At 47.0% G+C, this 19551-nt stretch overlaps 1 protein-coding gene across 1 annotated transcript; it reads left to right on the forward strand.

Annotated features, from left to right (window-relative positions):
• The first annotated feature begins 13663 nt into the window (after window positions 1-13663).
• On the forward strand, window positions 13664-18186 carry LOC142049740 (Krueppel-like factor 9). The gene is given in 3 exon segments (XM_075077673.1): window positions 13664-13952; window positions 13955-14113; window positions 18182-18186. Coding segments are annotated over 3 exon segments (453 nt in total).
• Window positions 18187-19551: the final 1365 nt, after the last annotated feature.

The following is a 19551-nucleotide window of genomic DNA, read 5'->3' on the forward strand; positions in this document are numbered from 1 at the left end:
TCAATTGTAAGTTTGCCTGCATGGGAGTTCAGTCACATGGGCCTGCCATTCAAAATCTCATGAGGTGACAGCCCATGTTTTCTATTCACAGTGCTTATATACATCAGTGGGAAAGGTAATGCATCCTGCCATTTCAGGCGAGTCTCTGTACAAATCTCTGCTAATTTGATTTCCAAATTGGAATTTTTGCATTTTACAGCCCCACTAAATTGGGGGTGATAGGCACAATGGAACTTTTGTTCAGTTTATAGGGCTGCACAAATTTTCTGCATTACTTGCCCGGTAAAATTGCTATCTAGTGTTACGGGAATACCAAACCAAGGAATTAGTACTTTCAGCAACTGCTTTTTGCAACGGTTGTTGCATCTGTATGTTTATCCATCCTGAGAACATATCTAAAATGACATACTCAAAATTACAGCATTCAGGCATTTGAATAAAGTCAATTTGCAAATTTACGACCGGTCCCCACGGTTTAGAGTATGCAGCTACACTTGTTTTTTCCTGCTGTCCTATATAATTTTGCTGAAAAGGTATCCTTGTTTTCCCAAAAAGCAGGTTCGTTCACCTGGTGTGCAAAATGCCAAAATGCACACAGAGCAGAGGTATTTTATTCATTTCATATTTGCGCAAAGATGGGTGCTAGGTGGTAACTCCACAAAGCTAGCACACCACACCAAGAAACTACAAGGTATTTATCCAGTTAAATGCATCAGTAACAGCTAATATTCATGCCCCCAGATAATCATTGGTTAGTTTCTTTCTCACTTCATCTTAAAGGTACACTCCCTTTAAATTTGCCACACATGCTCAGAGAGTAAGGGGCTTATCGGAGTAGGGGGTGTTCTGGCCTATGGGCCGGATTTTTAATATTATAATGGGGATAGTTCACCTAAAGGAGACTTAGTTTTAGTTCTTATCAACATGCATAAACATCCCAATTAGTTGTCCTCCTTGACTTCATACTTTATCACCCGGCTTTCAGCATCTTCTGAAGCAGGATGTTCCCTTTTATCAGTCTCTCAGTTCTTCTTCAAGGATACAGTCATAAAACAAACGCTCCCCTATCTCTCAGTTCCCTCCTCTGTCCACCCAATTTTGTTTTGCAAAGCTCACGGAGTCCATTGTTATTACTTAGTGGAAAATTTCATTTTCCACGGGATATCATCCTAACAATATGAAGACTGAGAATTTGAACAAAACATTGCAAGCAATATTCAATAATTTACATCCTTAATTTCTGACAAATGAAAGCCCTTTCTTGGGCTTTCAAGCTATAGAATTATTTTATTAAATAAAATGTGTACAAATTATTGTGACAGATGCACCCACTCTGAGTGAGTGAACAGTACTTTAGTTCAGGCATCACCAACAAGTAGGTCTGACTGAAAACAGCCTTGCTGTGCAAACTGTGAGAACTGTGCTAGGACATGTCTTATCAGGAGCTAACAGTACCAGCACGGGCTGGGACTGGACAAAACTAAAACTGCTGCAGCTGCACTCCTGCATATACACCAAAGGGTGTGTGTGTGTGTTTGACTGTGAGTCAATCACTTTACACTATAAAAAACTGTAGCCCCTCCGAGCCCATTGAGCTCTCCTATATGGCAGCAGGCTGCATGGCGGTGATCTCCACCTTGAGCAGGGACGTCTCTGAAGGAGTAACCTTGAGGTTGAGAGACCCCTTACCTGGCACCTGATATCTATAAACAAGGTAAGTGACATTTTACATTAGGCCTAAAGGTATATTGTATGCTAGCAACACTTATATATATATCCAGCTAGCGCTTCATTATTAGAAGCGTAGTAAGTAGTAGAGCGTTTGAACTCTGTCTAAATCATTGTCTAAATTATCATTTACATCATCATTTAAATAACTGACAAATCATTGTTAAATCACTGTTTAACTAGCATTCAAATATTGCTTAATCACCATTTGATTGCCATTTGATTTTCATTCAGTCATTGGTTAATTACCATTTGATCATCATTCGATCACTAATAAAGCCCTTTTAGTTAACCCCATAGCAATGACTTCTCTTAATAATTCACCTGGGACAAAAATTGGCACACTTGGCAGAATGGTGGATTCAATCACTGGCTACTTACGGAGGCACGGAGTTAACCCTTCACCGAAATTTTCAGGTGATTGGGCGTGCGAAAAGCGGGATAATTGGAATAAGATAAAAGAACAGTTAAACCTTGTAAGAGGGAAACTGAAAGATGGTAAAGAGAAGGGAATAATATGCAAAATGTTGGGAACATGTTTGGGAGCTGCATATCAGTATAAGAACTGTAAAGAACAGGAAATGAGAGTGTTGCAAGATGAGGTTGAACAAAGAAAATGACAAGAAATGCTGTTACTCTGCGAATAGACCGATTGCTAAAACAACAGGGGGAGGCAAAAGAAAAACACAGGAATTTAGAGGATAAACTAGAACTCATGAGAATTCGGGCCCCCAACCCCCCAGATCCTGCAAAAATTCATAAGCTAATCGTTTCCCTGGAAGATTGGGACGGAGATATTTGGGAGGACCCTGATCAAGAACTTGGTGATGAGAGTGAATTAGATGAATCAGAACTTAAGGTAGCCCCCATTATTAAAACTGAGACATCTGCTGGACCTCAAGGGGGCAACCAGAGAGACACCATAAAGACCATTCCATGGGACCCCCTTCAACTGGCCCATCTGCACAAACAATATGGGCGGAAGCCTGGCGAAAGCAAGAGTGAATATCTGTGGCGTGTCTCCTTAACTGGAGGTGATTGCATTATGTTAGATCAAAGCAAAGCCAATGGCTTTTGGGGACCAGGAGTGTTCCTGAATGACGGACCATCCCCTAACACTGAACCACACTCTATTACGTGGCGGAATAGAGTAATAGAGTAGCATATTGGGCAGGCGGCATAGACCCTCGGGATAGAGAGGAGCCCAGCGCTATAGCAACAAGATCGTTAAGTGAACATCCTACTGCTGTCACAAAATCAGCCTGCCTTCAGGCTATGAATGGCAGGGGTGCATATGGTAACTGCCCTATCTCTGCCCCTGTAGACCCCCAAGCCATGAGACCACTGATAAGGGGAGCCCCTGCTGTTTTAAAATCCTACCTCATTGCAAAGAGGGATGAAATAAGACAAAGCATAGAACATAACGCTCAGGAGGGTCAGGACAGCCAACCCCGCTTCCGACCCATCCCGACCTGGGCAGATTTGATGCATGGCATTGTAAATCATAGTCAAGAAACGGGGTGGGACAAACCGACACCAGCAGGGCAATCCTGAGCTGATGCAGACAGCAGATGGATCTGGCAAGTAAAACAGACTCCCCAGAACCCCGGATATTTTCCCTGATCTCATAAAACCCCATGTGAGGTAACGAACCCCCAGAAAAGGCACAATTAACTGTAATAATCAGTAAATGGATTTTGACAATGCTATGCTTTAAAAACAACAAAGCAAAAAACCTTTAGAAGAGCTGTTTTTTAGAAACATATATTTAGATCTATTTTAGAGATGTATCTAAGTTTGAGGATCAAGAGTTTGTAATACTTGGAAATAATTACCTTATCCCTGTGAGAGAAAGAACAAGAGCGTGAAAGAGGATGCGTACAAAAGTGAGAGAGAAAAAGAGATAAAAGGATAGGGAGAGAGACGATTCAAAAGATAGCGAGAAAATAAAGATAAAATAGAGAGAGCTGAGGGGGGGCAGAGGTAGGTAAGGAAAGGTAGAGGGGGTGAGGTAGAGGGGGGTGAAAGAGAGAAAGAGAGAACAAGTGGGAGAAGACATAAGTAAAGAGGGGGGGAGGGAGAGAGGAACAGAGGGAAGGGGGAGACAGGGAAGGGAGATGGGGAGGGCGAGAGGGATACAGGGGATGGGGGGAGAAAGAGAGAAAAAGAAGAGAAGAGGGCGAAACAGAGGGGGAAGAGGGGGACGGAGAGAGTGAGAGAGGTGGAGGAAGAGAGAAGGAGAAAGAGGCAGCAAAAGAGTGGGAGAGAGATAAGGGCAGAGGGAAAAGGGAGAGCAAGGAATAAATAGCAGGGGAGAAAGGTAGGGAGAGAGTGAAAAAAAGATGAGGGAAAAGGAGAAAGAGAGAGGGGACGAGAATAAAAAAGAGAGCAGGAGAGAGAAAGAGGGAAGGAAAGAGAGATAGAAAAGGAAAAGAGAAGGAGAGAGGGGGGAGGGAGAGGGGAGGGGGAAGGGAGAGACAGAGGAGAGGGAGAGAGAAGTGGGTAGGCGAGACCAAAAAATTTGGGGTGGGGGGAGGTGGGGAGGAAACCAAGAAGGTGGAGAGAGAGCTAGGTGGGGTAGCACAGAGAGGGAGGGGGTCTAAGACCAAGACAGAGGGAGACTGAGAGTGTGTGATTGTGACCGGGGGGGTGGTGGTGGGGGGGTGGTGTCCAAGTCGGGGGGGGGGGGGGGGAGGGGGAGGGGAGTGGCCTGGTTTCAGCTGGGATAGAGTTAATTTTCTTCATAGTAGCTAGTATGGGGCTATGTTTTGGATTTGTGCTAAAAACAGTGTTGATAATGTGGAGATGTTTTAGTTGTTGCTAAGTAGTGCTCACACTAGTCAAGGACTTCTCTAGCTTCCCATGCTCCCATGGGAAGGTGGGACAGGATGCAGCCGGGACAGCTGACCATAGGGATATTCCGTACCATATGACATCATGCTCAGTATATAAAGCTGGGGGAAGAAGAAGGAAGGGGGGAACGTTTGCAGTGATGGAGTTTGTCTTCCCAAGTAACCATTACATGTGATGGAGCCCTGCTTTCCTGGAGGTTGCTGAACACCTGCCTGCCGATGGGAAGTAATGAATGAATTGCTTGTTTTGCTTTGCTTGCATGCACGGCTTTTGCTTTACCTAGAAGCATCAGTGGCTGTGCATGAGGTCATGCTGGATCACCTCAAAGCGTGTGGCCATGGATAAGCCCACAACAGAGCAGATACACCCCTGGAGGTATTGCAGCCATGGGTAAGGCCATGTTGGATCAGGTATATCTCTGAAAGCATTGAGGCCCATAGAGAAGGCCACGCTGGAACGGGTGCACCTCAAAGCAACTGTGGTGGTGGATAAGTCTATGCCACAGCAGGTGTACCCCTGGAGAGACTGTGGCTCATGTATAAGGCTCCGCTTGGAGCAGGTACAACCCTAAGGGACTGTAGTCTGTGGATAAGTCCAAGATGGAGCAGGGGCAAGGGGAGGAGTTTACTGCAATGTTAAACCCTATGGACTGGTCCAAAGGGACCAGGGGTGGAGATTGTAATGGAAACACGTATAAATTGTTGTAACCCATGATTTGAGTTACATGTCATAGGAATTACTACAGCAGGAACCACCTGAACCAATGGAGGACAAGCCTTACAAGAAGCAGTGCAAGTGCAGCAGCAACCCAACCTGAGCTGGCTTTGGTGCCCAGTAACTCCATGCAACACACAACCTCTCCTGCCCTGAGTCACCACCATAAGAGATGGAGCCCAAAGTCACAGACTTAATGAACTCAGTGGACATTTTGTGGACATATGTGGACATTTTAAAGGTATTTTACAGGGGCGGTCCATAGACTAAGGGAATCTGTGTATTTTATTATATCAAAGGATGGGAAGGGGGGTGGTGATTAATGAGGTTGTATTGCATAGCGTGGGACCTGAGCATGATGTAAGTGGTATGGAATAAAGGGTGGATACTGTCCTGGTTTCGGCTGGGATAGAGTTAATTTTCTTCGTAGTAGCTATTAAGTTGATAATGCAGAGATGTTTTAGTTGTTGCTAAGTAGTGTTTACACTAGTCAAGGACTTTTCCAGCTTCCCATGCTCTGCTGGGGGCACAAGAAGCTGGGAGGGGACACAGCCAGGACAGCTGACCCCAACTGACCAATGGGATATTCCATATCATATGACATCATGCTCAGTATATAAAGCTCAGGGGAGAAGAAGGAAGGGGGGGACATTCAGAGTGATGGCGTTTGTCTTCCCAAGTAACCGTTACGCTTCATGGAGCCCTGCTTTCCTGGAGATGGCTGAACACCTGCCTGCGGATGGGAAGTAGTGAATGAATTCCTTGTTTTGCTTTGCTTCCGCGCACAGCTTTTGCTTTACCTATTAAACTGTCTTTATCTCAACACATGAGTTTTCTCACTTTTACTCTTCTGATTCTCTCCCCCATCCCACTGGAGGGGGAGTGAATGAGCAGCTCTGTGGTGCTTAGTTGCTGGCTGAGGCTAAACCACAACAGGCATGCAGCAAGAGACGGGCCCCTAGAGTGAGATGGAGACCAGCATGATGAAAGAGAGACACACAACTAGTGAGAGAGAGACAAGAAGAGAGACACCAGACAAGCGCCAAGAGAAATAAAATGAGACAAACGCAAGGCAGACACATAACGAGAGATGAGAGATGAGGTGCAAGAGACAGACACGAGAGACGCTATGAGAGAGAGAGGGCAAGAGACACAAGACAGACATCACAAGTGAGCAACAGGAGGGAGAGAGATGAGAGACAGACGCACAGCTAGAGAGAGACACAGGAGCCAACAGGACAGGCCCAATGAGAGAACGAGGCGAGAGAGACGAGACAGACGAATCAAGAGCCAGAAAGATGAGACTGAAAGAACATGAGACAGACACAGACACACAATGAGACAGACACGAGAGACACAATGAGAGACAGACACAGACACCAGAAGACAGAGAGACAGACACAGGAGAGAGGCAGAAAGGCACGAGGGATGGGCACAGACACACAACTAGAGAGAGAGAGACAGAATGAGAGATGTGCAAGAGACAAGAGACAGCCAGAACTAGAGAGAGAGAAAGAAGAGACAGACAGCCAATGAGAGACAGACTGCCAAACACACGTACACACTGAGAGAGACAGCTAGTAAAATCGGTCCTTAACTTGCCTTTGATTAGCTGATTAAATTAAAGAGGTCTATGGGAAAGGAATCCCTCAGGCTTTTATCATCCCATCTTCCCATTTAAAGGGCTCTCCATTTGTTTCTGCTGTCACGGTTTAGCCGGCAGCTCAGCCCCACAGAGTCGCTCGCTCACTCCCCCACCGATAGATGGGGGAGAGAATCAGAAGGGTAACGCTCGTGGGTTGAGATAAGAACAGTTTAATAATTAAAATTAAAAGAAACAACAACAGAAATGCAATGCAAAGGAGAACAATGACAGGTGTGAAACCCGGGGGGAGGGGGGGAAGGGAATGAACCGCTGAAACAAACCGCACGCGACGCAGCCGCTCACCACCCGCCAACCCGACACCACAACTCCTCCAAGCCGCAAACTGTCCCCCCCTTAATATACTGGTCATGGTGTCACATGGTATGGAGTGAACATCCCATTGGCCAGTCGGGGTCAGGCGCCCCCGCCATGGCCCTGCCCCTCCCAGCCTCCCGCCAACATGGCAGAGCGCAGAAAGCTGGAAAGGTAGCCGACCCCCCCACGGTGAGGAGAATTAACCCCTTCTCAGCCAAAACCAGCACATTCTCCACCCCTTATTCCATACCATTTACACCATGCCCAGGTCCCATACCATCCGATACAACCTTACCAACCACCACCCCTCCCCTTCCCATCCTTTAACATAACACACAGACATCATTCCCTTAGTCTATGGACCTTCCCTGTAAAATGTCCGTTAAAATGTCCATTGAGTTCACCCAGTTCATGACTCTGGGCTGCATCTGTCGTATCAGTCTTTCAGGGCAGGACAGATGGTGTGTGTGGCATTGGGTTGCTGCATAACAAGTCAATCATCGTTCCATCACTGCTGTACTTTGCTTGTTTCACAGTTTATTTTCTATGGGTTGGGAGGCTTGTACTCTGATATCATTGATAAAACACAGAGTTGACACAAAATATTATATAGCAGTACACATTGTGCCATTCAGTTCATTGACTGTTTTCACCCAAAATCAAGTCCCCTTGAGGCACACATCGGATCTCTCCATCCTCCCGCATCACCCACCAAGTGCACCCAGGTCCTTGAGCAAAAGCAATCCCACGAATGGGTTTGTTTTTGCCTGAGGCAGGAAGAGCCCAGACTGTTTTCCCCAGCATACTTTTTGTGTGCACTACAGGGACTCTATCCCCTTCCACAGTATGTAGGATTTCTGACTGGGCAGGGCCAGCTCGATTGGCAGATCCCCTCGTGTTGACTAACCACGTGGCTTTTGCTAAATGTGTATCCCAGTGCTTGAATGTTCCACCCCCCCATTGCTCTCAGTGTAGTCTTTAACAGTCCATTGTACCGTTCAATTTTCCCCAGAGGCTGGTGTGTGACAGGGGATGTGATACACCCACTCAATACTGTGCTCTTTGGCCCAGGTGTCGATGAGGTTGTTTCGGAAATGAGTCCCGTTGTCTGACTCAGTTCTTTCTGGGATGCCATGTCGCCACAGGACTTGTTTTTCGAGACCCATGATAGTGTTCCGGGCAGTGGCATGGGGGACGGGATATGTTTCCAGCCAGCCGGTCATTGTTTCTACCATTGTAAGCACATGGTGCTTGCCTTGACGGGTTTGTGGGAGTGTGATATAGTCAATTTGCCAGGCCTCCCCATATTTATATTTCAGCCATCGTCCCCCATACCACAGAGGCTTTACCCGCTTCGCTTGCTTGATTGCAGCGCATGTGTCACATTCATGGATGGCCTGCACAATAGCGACCATGGTCAAGTCCACCCCTCGATCACAAGCCCATCTGTATGTTGCATCTCTCCCTTGATGGCCTGAGGTGTCATGGGCCCTCCGAGCTAGAAATAGTTCACCCTTATGCTGCTAGTCCAGATCCACCTCAGCCACTTCAATCTTGGCAGCCTGATCCACCTGCTGGTTGTTCGGATGTTCTTCAGTGGCCCGACTCTTATGGATGTGAGCATCCACATTACATGCCTTTACAACCAGGTTCTCTACCCGGGCAGCAATATCTTGCCACAGTGTGACAGCCCGGATGGGTTTGCCTCTACACTGACAGTTGCTTTGCTTCCACTGCTGTAACCAGCCCCACAGGGCATTTGCCACCATCCAGGAGTCAGTATAGAGATAGAGCACTGGCCACTTTTCCCGTTCAGCAATGTCTAAGGACAACTGGATGGCCTTTACCTCTGCAGACTGGCTCGATTCACCTTCTCCTTCAGCAGTTTCTGCTACTTGTCGTGTAGGACTCCATACAGCAGCCTTCCATCTCCGGTGCTTTCCCACAAGCGTTAATTCTCCTCACCGTTGGGGGTCGGCTACCTTTCCAGCTTCATGCGCTCTGCCATGTTGGTGGGAGGCTGGGAGGGGCAGGGCCACGGCAGGGGCACCTGACCCCGACTGGCCAATGGGATGTTCACTCCATACCATGTGACACCATGACCAGTATATTAAGGGGGGACAGTTTGGGGCTTGGAGGAGTCGTGGTGTTGGGTCGGCAGGTGGTGAGCAGCTGTGTCACGTGTGGATTGTTTCAGTGGTTCATTCCCTTCCCCCTTCCGGGTTTAGCGCCTCTCGTTGTTCTCCTTTGCATTGCATTTCTGTTGTTGTTTCTTTTAATTATTAAACTGTTCTTATCTCAACCCACGAACTTTACCCTTCTGATTCTCTCCCCTTCTACTGGTAGGGGAGTGAGCGCGTGACTGTGTGGGACTGAGTTGCCGGCTAAATCACGACAAAAGATTATTATTGTGTGGGGTTTTACCTAGACATTTAATGAACTAGTGTACAAAATGTCTGACATCTACCCATTTTTATTTCTTATGGGAGGGAAGTAATGCTGTTTCATATTCTTTACTCACTTCCTAATTATTTCCATATTATATTAAAGAGAGTAAAAGTAGTTTATAAAGCTCTCTACGGTTTGGGCACTGTCTGTTTTTACAAAGAAGGATGATGTTGAAGCAGTGGAAGCTGAGGAAACAGAGGTTTGATTGATTCTTTACCTGTTATAAGGCCTTAGTGACTTTGGGTTATGGATAGCTCAGTCTTGCTGGGCCTCAATTCACTACTGATAATAGAAGAGTAAAACTCCTCTGTCTGACAGGAGTACTTTTATATCTATACAAAGATCTTAGAGGCACCCTGATTTTACTTTGATTAATGCTTTATAAATGCGTATGTAACTAATTTCAATAGCAGAGAGTTTCCCTGTTATGCTCTCTCCTGACACTTGAGAAACAAAAAAATACATCAACTAACATACTTCATTTCTTGGTATTCATGGTTTATGGATAACAGCAAATTCCTTCCCCCTTTTTTTTAATAGCACTTGGTCCAGAAAATAAGTTTTCCTTCTACTCTTATAGAGTCAAGGTCAGCTAACCCTGACAGCACACTATAAGCTCTATATATTTGCCAAAAAGGATGGAGGTGAAGGATATGTTATTTGGGTAGAGAAGGTAGCTTTTCTGGATGATAGGAAACTACTGTCACCAACCTTACTTTTGTTTGCTAACTGTGGATTATATTGACAAAAAAGTAATAAAAACATTTTATAAGATAATAAAAGTCCCCTTTTATTGGCAAGCAAGCTCATACTTCAACTACGTCCTCGGTGAAGGCACTAAAGGGGTTTCTCCTCTGCTTAACACCTATTTTCACTACATTTGAAGGAAGTTTGTATCTTCAGTAAGAAATTCACTTGAAACTGGCTAATGGGCTCAGAGATATTATGAGCCATATAAACAGAAAGACAGGTGGACAGATAGCATGGCAACATGCATTTTGTTTCCTCAGAAAGACAGGATAAAAACTTAACTGAACAATGCTACTGAGTAACAGTATTGTATTGGGTGTATGTAGCAAGGTTGAGGGGGGGTGGGGCTGCAGCAGTGGCCTCTGTGAAAAGAAGTCAGGAGCTGCCCTGCACTGGACACAGCTGAGTCTACAATAGACCCACTGCAGGCCAAAGATGAGCCACAGTTTGATATTTTCTGAAGGAATTGTGGCCCATGGAGAATCCATGCTGGAGCAGATTTTTCCTAGCTGGATTGCAGCCCATGGAGAGGACCCACACTGGAGAAAACTGTGAGGAGGAAGAAGTGGCAGAGAGGAACTGTTATGTACTGACCATAATCCCCCACCTCCCATCCCCCCTGCACTGCGGGGTGGGTAGAGGAGTTGGGAATGAAGTTGAGCCTGGGAAAGGGACGGTGGGGGGAAGGTGGTGTTTTAATTTTTTTTTGGTTGTTTTTCACTATCCAAATCTATTTTATCTGGCAATAAATTAATTTTCTCCAAGTCAAGTCTGTTTTGCCTGTGATGGTATCTGGTAAGCAATCTCCTGGTCTTTGTCTCAACCCACAAGCTTTTTCATCCTATTTTCTCCCCCTGTGCTGTTGAGGAGGAGGAGGGAGAGAGCAGCTGGGTGAGAGTTCTGCTGCTCACCACACAGTAGCAAAGGCAGGTGATAACTTTAATGGCATGCAGAGCCTCACAAACAGAAAAGACTAGTTTAATGTCTGAGTCCTGAAAATCCCAGTAAACAACCCTTGATTTGTTTTGTTATCTGTTGAGTTGTTCAGATCCCCTCAAGACACAAGCATTTTGACAACTACAAAAAACAAGATGAAGATGAATGCATGACTAGACAGATTGAGACTGGACAATGACTGCTGAGTTCTCAGTGTCAAGGAGTGCTCTTGGCTTGTATTTCAATGGATGATGCTCTGACATTCAAAACAGGTATTACAAATAAGCATATACCTAAAGGCATACTATTTTGCCACTGGCTTTCTTATACTTCTCTGAAATAAGTCATGTTACCAAATGTTTGAATTCCTTTAAGGGACTTTGAAAGGAAACTGGATTCCTGTTTCTTGCACTGAATCTATATTGAAGTCCTACACTCTTCTTATTTTTCTTTACTTGTTTTTTTTCCCCTGGTTGTTTTCAGGGCCCAGGAAGTATCTTTTTTTCTGCATTGTTGCAAAATTTGACTTCTTGGGCTTGGGGGTTTTGAAAGAGAGATATGTGAAATGGCATTGGTGGGAGGGAATTTTCTTTTATTCCTGTGAAGCATAGGACTAGAAGAAGGATGCAAGATAGGGTGCAAAAGTGCATTAAAATATTCCTCAGATACCCAATTTGTAGTTTTTCCCATGCACTTTGGGTTGAACCAGTTACCAACAATTTGTCCAGGAAGAAACTTTCCCCAAAACAGACTTACAGAGACTATTGAGGTTGTTTAGTTTTTTAACTCCTCTATAACAGAGGAAGTAGTCCACTCTGCCCAACTCTACTATATTGGCAATAGACTGGAGCCCTCCTCCTCTCTCCCAGTGATGATATTGTAAGTGTGACTTTTGATCCTTTACATAAGATTTAGATATGTCAAAGGGTGACAGAGAAAGGCCCATGCACCATGGACCAGTTTTTATTTCATATCCACTGCACAGTGACCTGAGCAGTCTCTTGCACCTCTCTGTGAGGGAATGTGTGTGCAGCAGCAGGTTCATTCAAAAAACTTGTGCTGACCCTGTTTCCTCGAGGAGATACAGAGCTGCCTGTGGCATGGCTGCTTCTTTCCTGGCAGGGAGAAATAAGACTCAACAAGATTCCTCCAGATGGAAAGTTGGGAAGTTGATTAAAAACACACATATGAATGCATACAAAAGTTACTCATGAAGTAATTTTACATTTCCCTAAACTTGTGCTTTCTTGTATTGGGTGGAGAGAAGGCCTGCTAGCTTTACAGAAGAGTCGGCTGGAGGTTTTGGAGCATCTGAGCGAGCTGCTTGGCCTGCACCAGGTTTACAAGTGTTGCACACCCCTCAGAACCTCACTCTGATTAGCCGAGCCCTTGCCAGTGACATCGGCCAGCTCACTTTTCATTAGCCAGCTGGTTGCTGGGACTGTAGGACTTCTAGTGAGACACTTAACCCCCTCAGTGCCGGCGGCCCCCCACAGCCTGCCGGCAGGACCGCACACCCCTCATGTAGGAGGGTGCGGGGTCAGTGGTGCGAACCGAGCCTCGGGGAGGCTGCAACGCGGGAGCCATGAGGACGACATAAATCCCCCCCCTCGCTCCCCTCGCATCATTGCCCTTTTAAACAGGCGCGCCAAGGCACCCAGAGTAGCATGCAGTCTGGGGAGAGAGCACAGGGATTGGTGGACACACCCTCCATGCAAAAAAGCTCATCTGAGTGAAAGAGGCAAGAAGGTAAACACAATTGACTTGTGCTGTCTGTTGGCCGATGGGGGGGGGGGCTCCGAATCTACGGTGATGGGATTTGGCGTGGCCGTTCCTGATCAGGAGTGCGCGGGGCAGCCAGCAGTTTCCTCTCTACTAGCAGCCACGCCTCGGCATCCACCGCTGTCACCAGACCCAGGCCGACGAAACGCTGTTCCTCAGCACTGCCCTCCATCTACTGAATATTGCCTGGGGGGTGTGGGTGTGTGTGTGAAAGACGAGCCCTGGGGGCAATTTGAAATTTTTCCCCCCCCTCACATTTTCTTTTATTAAATATCCCCCAGTGAACTACTCGAGGTTGGCTCCAGTAGCTGTGTCTGAGCCTCATTCCAGCAGCACGCTGCCCAATATTGGACTGACCCTCCAGCAGCTGGCGGACCATGGCTTGTAGCACCTGGCGCTACAGCGCGGCAGGCCCCAAGGGACTGTATTGAGGTGCCCTGCGCCACCCAGGGACGGGACTGTGCACAGCAGCAGTGGGGCTGCTCCCATACCATGTCTGCCATTGCCTACATGGACTTCATGGCTGCCCAGTGCCTGGTGTCCATCTCCAACTGCTCTGCTGTGTCTGAGGTGGCATGGCTGAAAGTGCCAGGCAAGATGCAGGTGGGAAAGGAGCTGTGTGACCCTCGTGATGCTTGGATGGACTACTGCACCTTGGTAACCATCACCAAGAGCCTCGTGGAGCTGAACAAGTACTGGCCCCTGCCCGTCCCCTCCGTCTGCAGGAGCAACGTGGAGAGCCCAGATGAAGATGTGGGCTCTGACAGTGACAGGACCACAGAGCACGAAACTCGGCGCCAGGGCAGCCCCCTCACCTGCACGACACTGTGCCCCCCAAGGAGAAGTTGGCAGCTGAGAAGCAGCACAAGTGCCCCTACAGTGGCTGCGGCAAGGTCTACGGGAAGTCCTCCCACTTGAAAGCCCACTACCAAGTGCACACAGGCAAGCCACCGGGGGGGTGGGGGGGAAGGGCTCGAGGGAACTGCTTGTCCTCAGGTGAACCCTGTGGGGATCTTTTGCTGCAATATCACTTATTTCCCCTCCCACATTTTGGGGTGGGAGCCTGTGGAGGGGGGTCCCATCTGAGCCCTACGTTGGTGGCACCGTAAATCTGGCCAAGAGCCCTTGGGGTTGTCTAAAATAGTGCGGCTTGGTTGGGTGCAGTGTCTGCCAGGCCAGCGGCTGGTGAGCAAGCCGCCTGCTGCCGCGGGGGGTAAGAATGGGGCCAGATGCCCTGGGCAGAGCTGAGTCAGCAGGGCATGGCTCATCTTCCTGCATCCCCCTGAATCCTCAAGTGAGAGCCCAGCTCAGCTCCTCCAATAGCCCTGGTGTGAAAGGGCCGGCAATTAATGGAGGAAAGCCCAAGGAAGAAAAAGGCAGGGAACAGAAGAGCAAGTCTTGTGGAAAATCTTGTTTTTCAGAAATATAGCATCCTTTGGAAAGTCGAATACACTTTTGGTAAACAGCTCAGCTTGAAGAGAAGCTGACGGTGGCTGATATTCCAAGTTTCCTGTATTGCTTTTATTTATGAGCTTCTTGAATTGGATTTTCTGATCCAGCACATAAGTTTCTTAGTTATGTGACAGTCAACTTCGTTATAGATGCTGCAGTAGGTTAACCTTGGCTGGCTGCCAGATCCCCACCTAGCTGCTCTCTCACTTCTTCGCCTCAACAGGACGGGGGAGAAAATAAGGTGGAAAAGCTCATGGATCAAGATAAGGACAAGGAGACTGCTTGCCAATTGTAGTCATGGGCAAAACAGACTCTACTTGGGAAAGATTAATTTAATTTATTGCCAGTTAAAAATAGAGTAGGACAGTGAGGAAACAAACCCCAAAACTTCTAAAAATAAACGAACAAACAAATAAAACCCAACCTCAAACACTACCACCCACTTCTTCCCAGGTTCACCTTCACTCCTGCATTCCTGACTTCTCTATCTCCTCCCCACCCCAAGCGGCACAGGGGGAATGGGGAATAGGGAAATGATCTTCTATGATGAGGTGACCCGCCTAGTGGATGCGGGAAAGGCCGTGGATGTTGTCTACCTGGACTTCGGCAAAGCCTTTGATATTGTCTCCCACAGTATCCTCCCAGACAAGCTAGCAGCTCATGGCTTAGACGGGTGTGCTCTTCACTGGGTAAAAAACTGGCTAGATGGCCGAGCCCAGAGAGTTGTGGTGAATGGAGTTAAATCCAGTTGGTGGCCGGTCATGAGCAGGGTTCCCCAGGGCTCAGTTCTGGGGCCAGTCTTGTTTCATATCTTTATCAATGATCTAGATGAGGAGATTGAGTGCACCCTCAGTAAGTTTGCAGACGACACCAAGTTAGGCAGGAGTGTTGATCTGCTTGAGGGCAAGAAGGCTCTGTAGAGGGACCTGGACAAGCTGGATCGATGGGCCAAGGCCAATTGTATGAGGTTTAACAAGGCCAAGAGACAGGTCCTGCACTTGGGTCGCAAGAACCCCATGCAACACTACAGGCTTGGGGAGGAGTGGCTAGAAAGCTGCCAGGCGGAGAAGGACCTGGGGGTGCTGGTTGACAGATGGCTGAATATGAGCCAGCAGTGTGCCCAGGTGGCCAAGAAGGCCAACAGCATCCTGGCTTGTATCAGGAATAGTGTGGCCAGCAGGAGCAGGGAGGTGATAGTGCCCCTGTGCTCAGCACTGATGAGGCCACACCTTGAATACTGTGTTCAGTTTTTGGCCCCTCACTACAAGAAGGACATTGAGTTGCTGGAGAGTGTCCAGAGAAGGGCAAGGAAGCTGGTGAAGGGTCTAGAGAATAAGTCTTATGAGGAGAGGTTGAGGGAACTGGGATTGTTTAGTCTGGAGGAGGCTGAGGGGAGACCTTATCGCTCCCTACAACTACCTGAAAGGAGGTTATAGTGAGGTGGGTGCTGGTCTCTTCTCCCAGGTCACTAGCGATCGGACAAGAGGATATGGCTTCAAGCTGCATCAGGGGAGGTTTAGATTGGATATTTGGAAAAAATTCTTTACTGAAAGAGTGTTCAGGCATTGGACCAGGCTGCCCAGAGAAGTGGTGGAGTAGCCATCCTTGGAGGTTTTGGCTGACAGGCCACACACAAAGGGTGGTGGTAAATAGCTCTTTTTCAAACTGGCAACCTGTCACTAGTGGGGTCCCCCAGGGATCAATATTGGGCCCAATGTTATAAGTGATCTGGATAACAGAATCAAGTGTAGCCTGATGAAGTTTGCGGACGACACCAAACTGAGTGGGGAAGTAGACACTCCAGAAGGGAGAGCTGCTCTGCAGGGAGATCTGGATAGGCTGGAAGAGTGGGCCAGCAAGAACCTTATGAAGTTCAACAAGGACAAGTGTAAGGTCATGCACCTGGGAAAACATAATCCACGAGTGCAGCACAAACTGGGATCCACATGGCTGGAGAGCAGCTCTGTGGGAAGGGACCTGGGGGTCCTGGTGGACAGGAAGCTCAACATGAGCAAACAGTGTGCTGCTACAGCCAAGAAGGCCAACAGGATGCTGGGTTGCATCAAAAAGGGCATCACCAGCAGAGATAAAGAAGTCATCATCCCACTCTACTCAGCACTTGTCAGGCCACACCTGGAGTACTGTGTACAGTTCTGGTCCCCGCTATACAAAAAGGATGTAGACAGGCTGGAAGGGGTCCAGAGAAGGGCCACCAAGATGATCAAAGGACTGGGAAGCCTGCCATACGAGGATAGGCTGGGAGAACTGGGTTTGTTCAGCCTTGAGAAAAGGAGGCTTAGAGGGGATCTCCTTACCATGTACCAGTACTTAAGGGGTAGCTACAAAGAAGATGGAGACTCCCTTTTTACAAGGAGTCACATGGAGTGGACAAGGGGGAATGGACACAAGTTGCTCTTGGGGAGATTCTGATTGGACACGAGAGGGAAATTTTTCACCCGTGAGAACGGTCAACCATTGAAATAATCTCCCCAGGGAAGTGGTTGACTCGGGCCACATTGGACACCTTCAAGAGTCGTCTGGACAGGGTGCTGGGCCATCTTGGCTAGACTGTGCTCTTACCTAGAAATGATGGATTAGATGATCCCTGAGGTTCCTTCCAACCTGTGATTCTGTGATTTTTACTCATGGATGCTAACTAAGCAAGGTGGAAAGCTCAGAATATTGATTTGTGCTGTGTAATGTTGAGAATCTGAAAATTCACTGGACCATATTTGGTCAGCTAACAGAAAATGAGACATGAAAGATCAAATAAATTTAGAAGACCAAAGACTTGATGTTCAGAGGTTAACCATCTGTATCTTACTAGTAATTCTCTAAACCTGTTGGTTCAAAGGCATTATGTATTTCAGATACCAAAATTGTCTGTATAATAATTGTTTGCTTGAGCCTTTGAGTCTAGCTAAATTTCCAGAAGACTGTGGTGGGTTGACCCCAGCCAAACAGCTACCCTGCCTCTCTGTAGCAGGTTCACAGGGTTCCTATGCACAAAGTTCACCCAACACACAATATTTAAAAAGCACAACAGTATTTATTGCTCTATTATAGCCTGACATAAGCAGTTACTAGCATATTGTTTTCTTTTATGAGAGTCTTACCAACACAACTATGCCTGAGACACCGCTGAGCAGGAGGGTGACCATTAGTGGGGTCATCACGGAGAAGGGAGGTAGGCGTGGCTTCTTCAGGGCATCTTCAGGGCATCCTCTGTGGTTCATAGAGCATGCTCTGTGTCCTTTCTCCTCCCTCTGCTTTGAGCCCCCCTTTTTTATACCCTCAGCAGATTCAAAGGAAAAGTACCAACTAGGCATTGATGAATGCCTGGCCAGCGCATGCAACAAGGCCTGCCAGGTGCATGCTCTGCCAGCTAACAGTGGCTCCCGGATTGCAACAACATATTGTTCAGTAACAATCCTCCCAGTTCCCTTCTTCAAGGTCGCGTTCTCACAGCTGTGTTCAGCGTGTAATTTTTCCATCGTGGCCCTACACAGACCATCATCTAAAATCCCTCACACACTCTCTCATTCCCCTTTCCTGCAGGATAGAGAGAAAATAGAAGGAAAGCTAGAAGACCTGTGGATCAAGATAATGTCAGTTTAATAGGGGAAGCAAAAGATGTGTGCTCAAGCAAAGCAAAATAAGCAATTCATTCACTACTTCCCATCAGCAGGCAGATGTTTAGCCATTTCCTGGAAAGTAGGGCCTCAGCACATGTAATGGTTGCTTAGGAAGACGAATGCCATAGCCATGAACATCCCTGCTTCCTCCTTCTTTCCCTGAGATTTTATTGCTGAGTATGACATCATATAATATAGAATATCCTTTTTGTCAGTTTAAGTCAGCTGTCCTGGCTATGTCCCCTCTCAGCCTCTTGCCCACTCCCAGCCTACTGGCCTTTGAGCCAGGTGGGGGATTTGGAGAGAAAGCCTTGATGCTGTACGAGCACTGCTCAGCAGTAGCCAAAACACTGGCATGTTATCAATATGGTTCTAGCCACAAATGCAAAAGCACAGCACTATATGGGCTGCTATGAGGGCAGTTAACTCCATCCCAGCCAGACCCAGCACATCCATCTAAAACTGTCTTCTGTGGTGATCTTAACAAAGAAGTCAGTGGATGGTGCTGCACATCCTACTCAAGCAAGTAGCCGTTGGTTGTGCCACCATTCCTACTGAACTCAGTATGACTTAGAATAAGATTTGCAGGAGGAAGCTAAGGAAGTCTGAACTCTTTTCTTTTCCAGAGGGTAGGCCTTTCATTTCTCGCCAGATCCCCAGTGTTTCTGTGATATAAACATTCTGTCTTGGACGTATACCTAAATTCAAAATTTATTAACTTGCAAAAACTTGTGATACAAGCCTATCACTGAAACTAAACTACTGCCTTTCCTGTCTTATTACTACTATCCAAAAGTAACTTGGAATTTATTATTTAAATTCTGATGTCTTGGACAGGAACACTATTATGGGTGAGACTGTGTGAACTATTTCCCATAGCATCTCTGAGGTACGTGGCATTTCAAGTAGAAGATGGTGTTATCCCAAAGCTCACAAGCCAAAAGCTGTTTGTCTGGAGGGCAGGTGGAGGATATGAAATATGAAGTGACCTTACCTTAGTCTCATAACACTTAGGTAGAATTATGAGAATAGGACAGGTAAACTCTAATCAAATTTGGTAGTAGTAGGATGGATTACAAGAGAGGCCTTTCTGCACAACAGTCTTGAGTATTGAGGTGGCATTGGCAAGTCTTGCAGACTTCCCCTAAGGGCTTTCCGAGCATAGAAAAAGGCCCAGACATAGGCAAGATGTGCATGAGACCAGAGCCCTGGAAGTAAGAGCAGATATGCAGAGGATTAGCTTGAAAATGCAAAGACTTCTTTAAATAAGTAGTTTTAGAGATTTGATATGGC

The sequence above is a fragment of the Phalacrocorax aristotelis genome, chromosome W (assembly GCF_949628215.1).
Source record: "Phalacrocorax aristotelis chromosome W, bGulAri2.1, whole genome shotgun sequence".
In the NCBI taxonomy this organism is placed as follows: domain Eukaryota; kingdom Metazoa; phylum Chordata; class Aves; order Suliformes; family Phalacrocoracidae; genus Phalacrocorax; species Phalacrocorax aristotelis.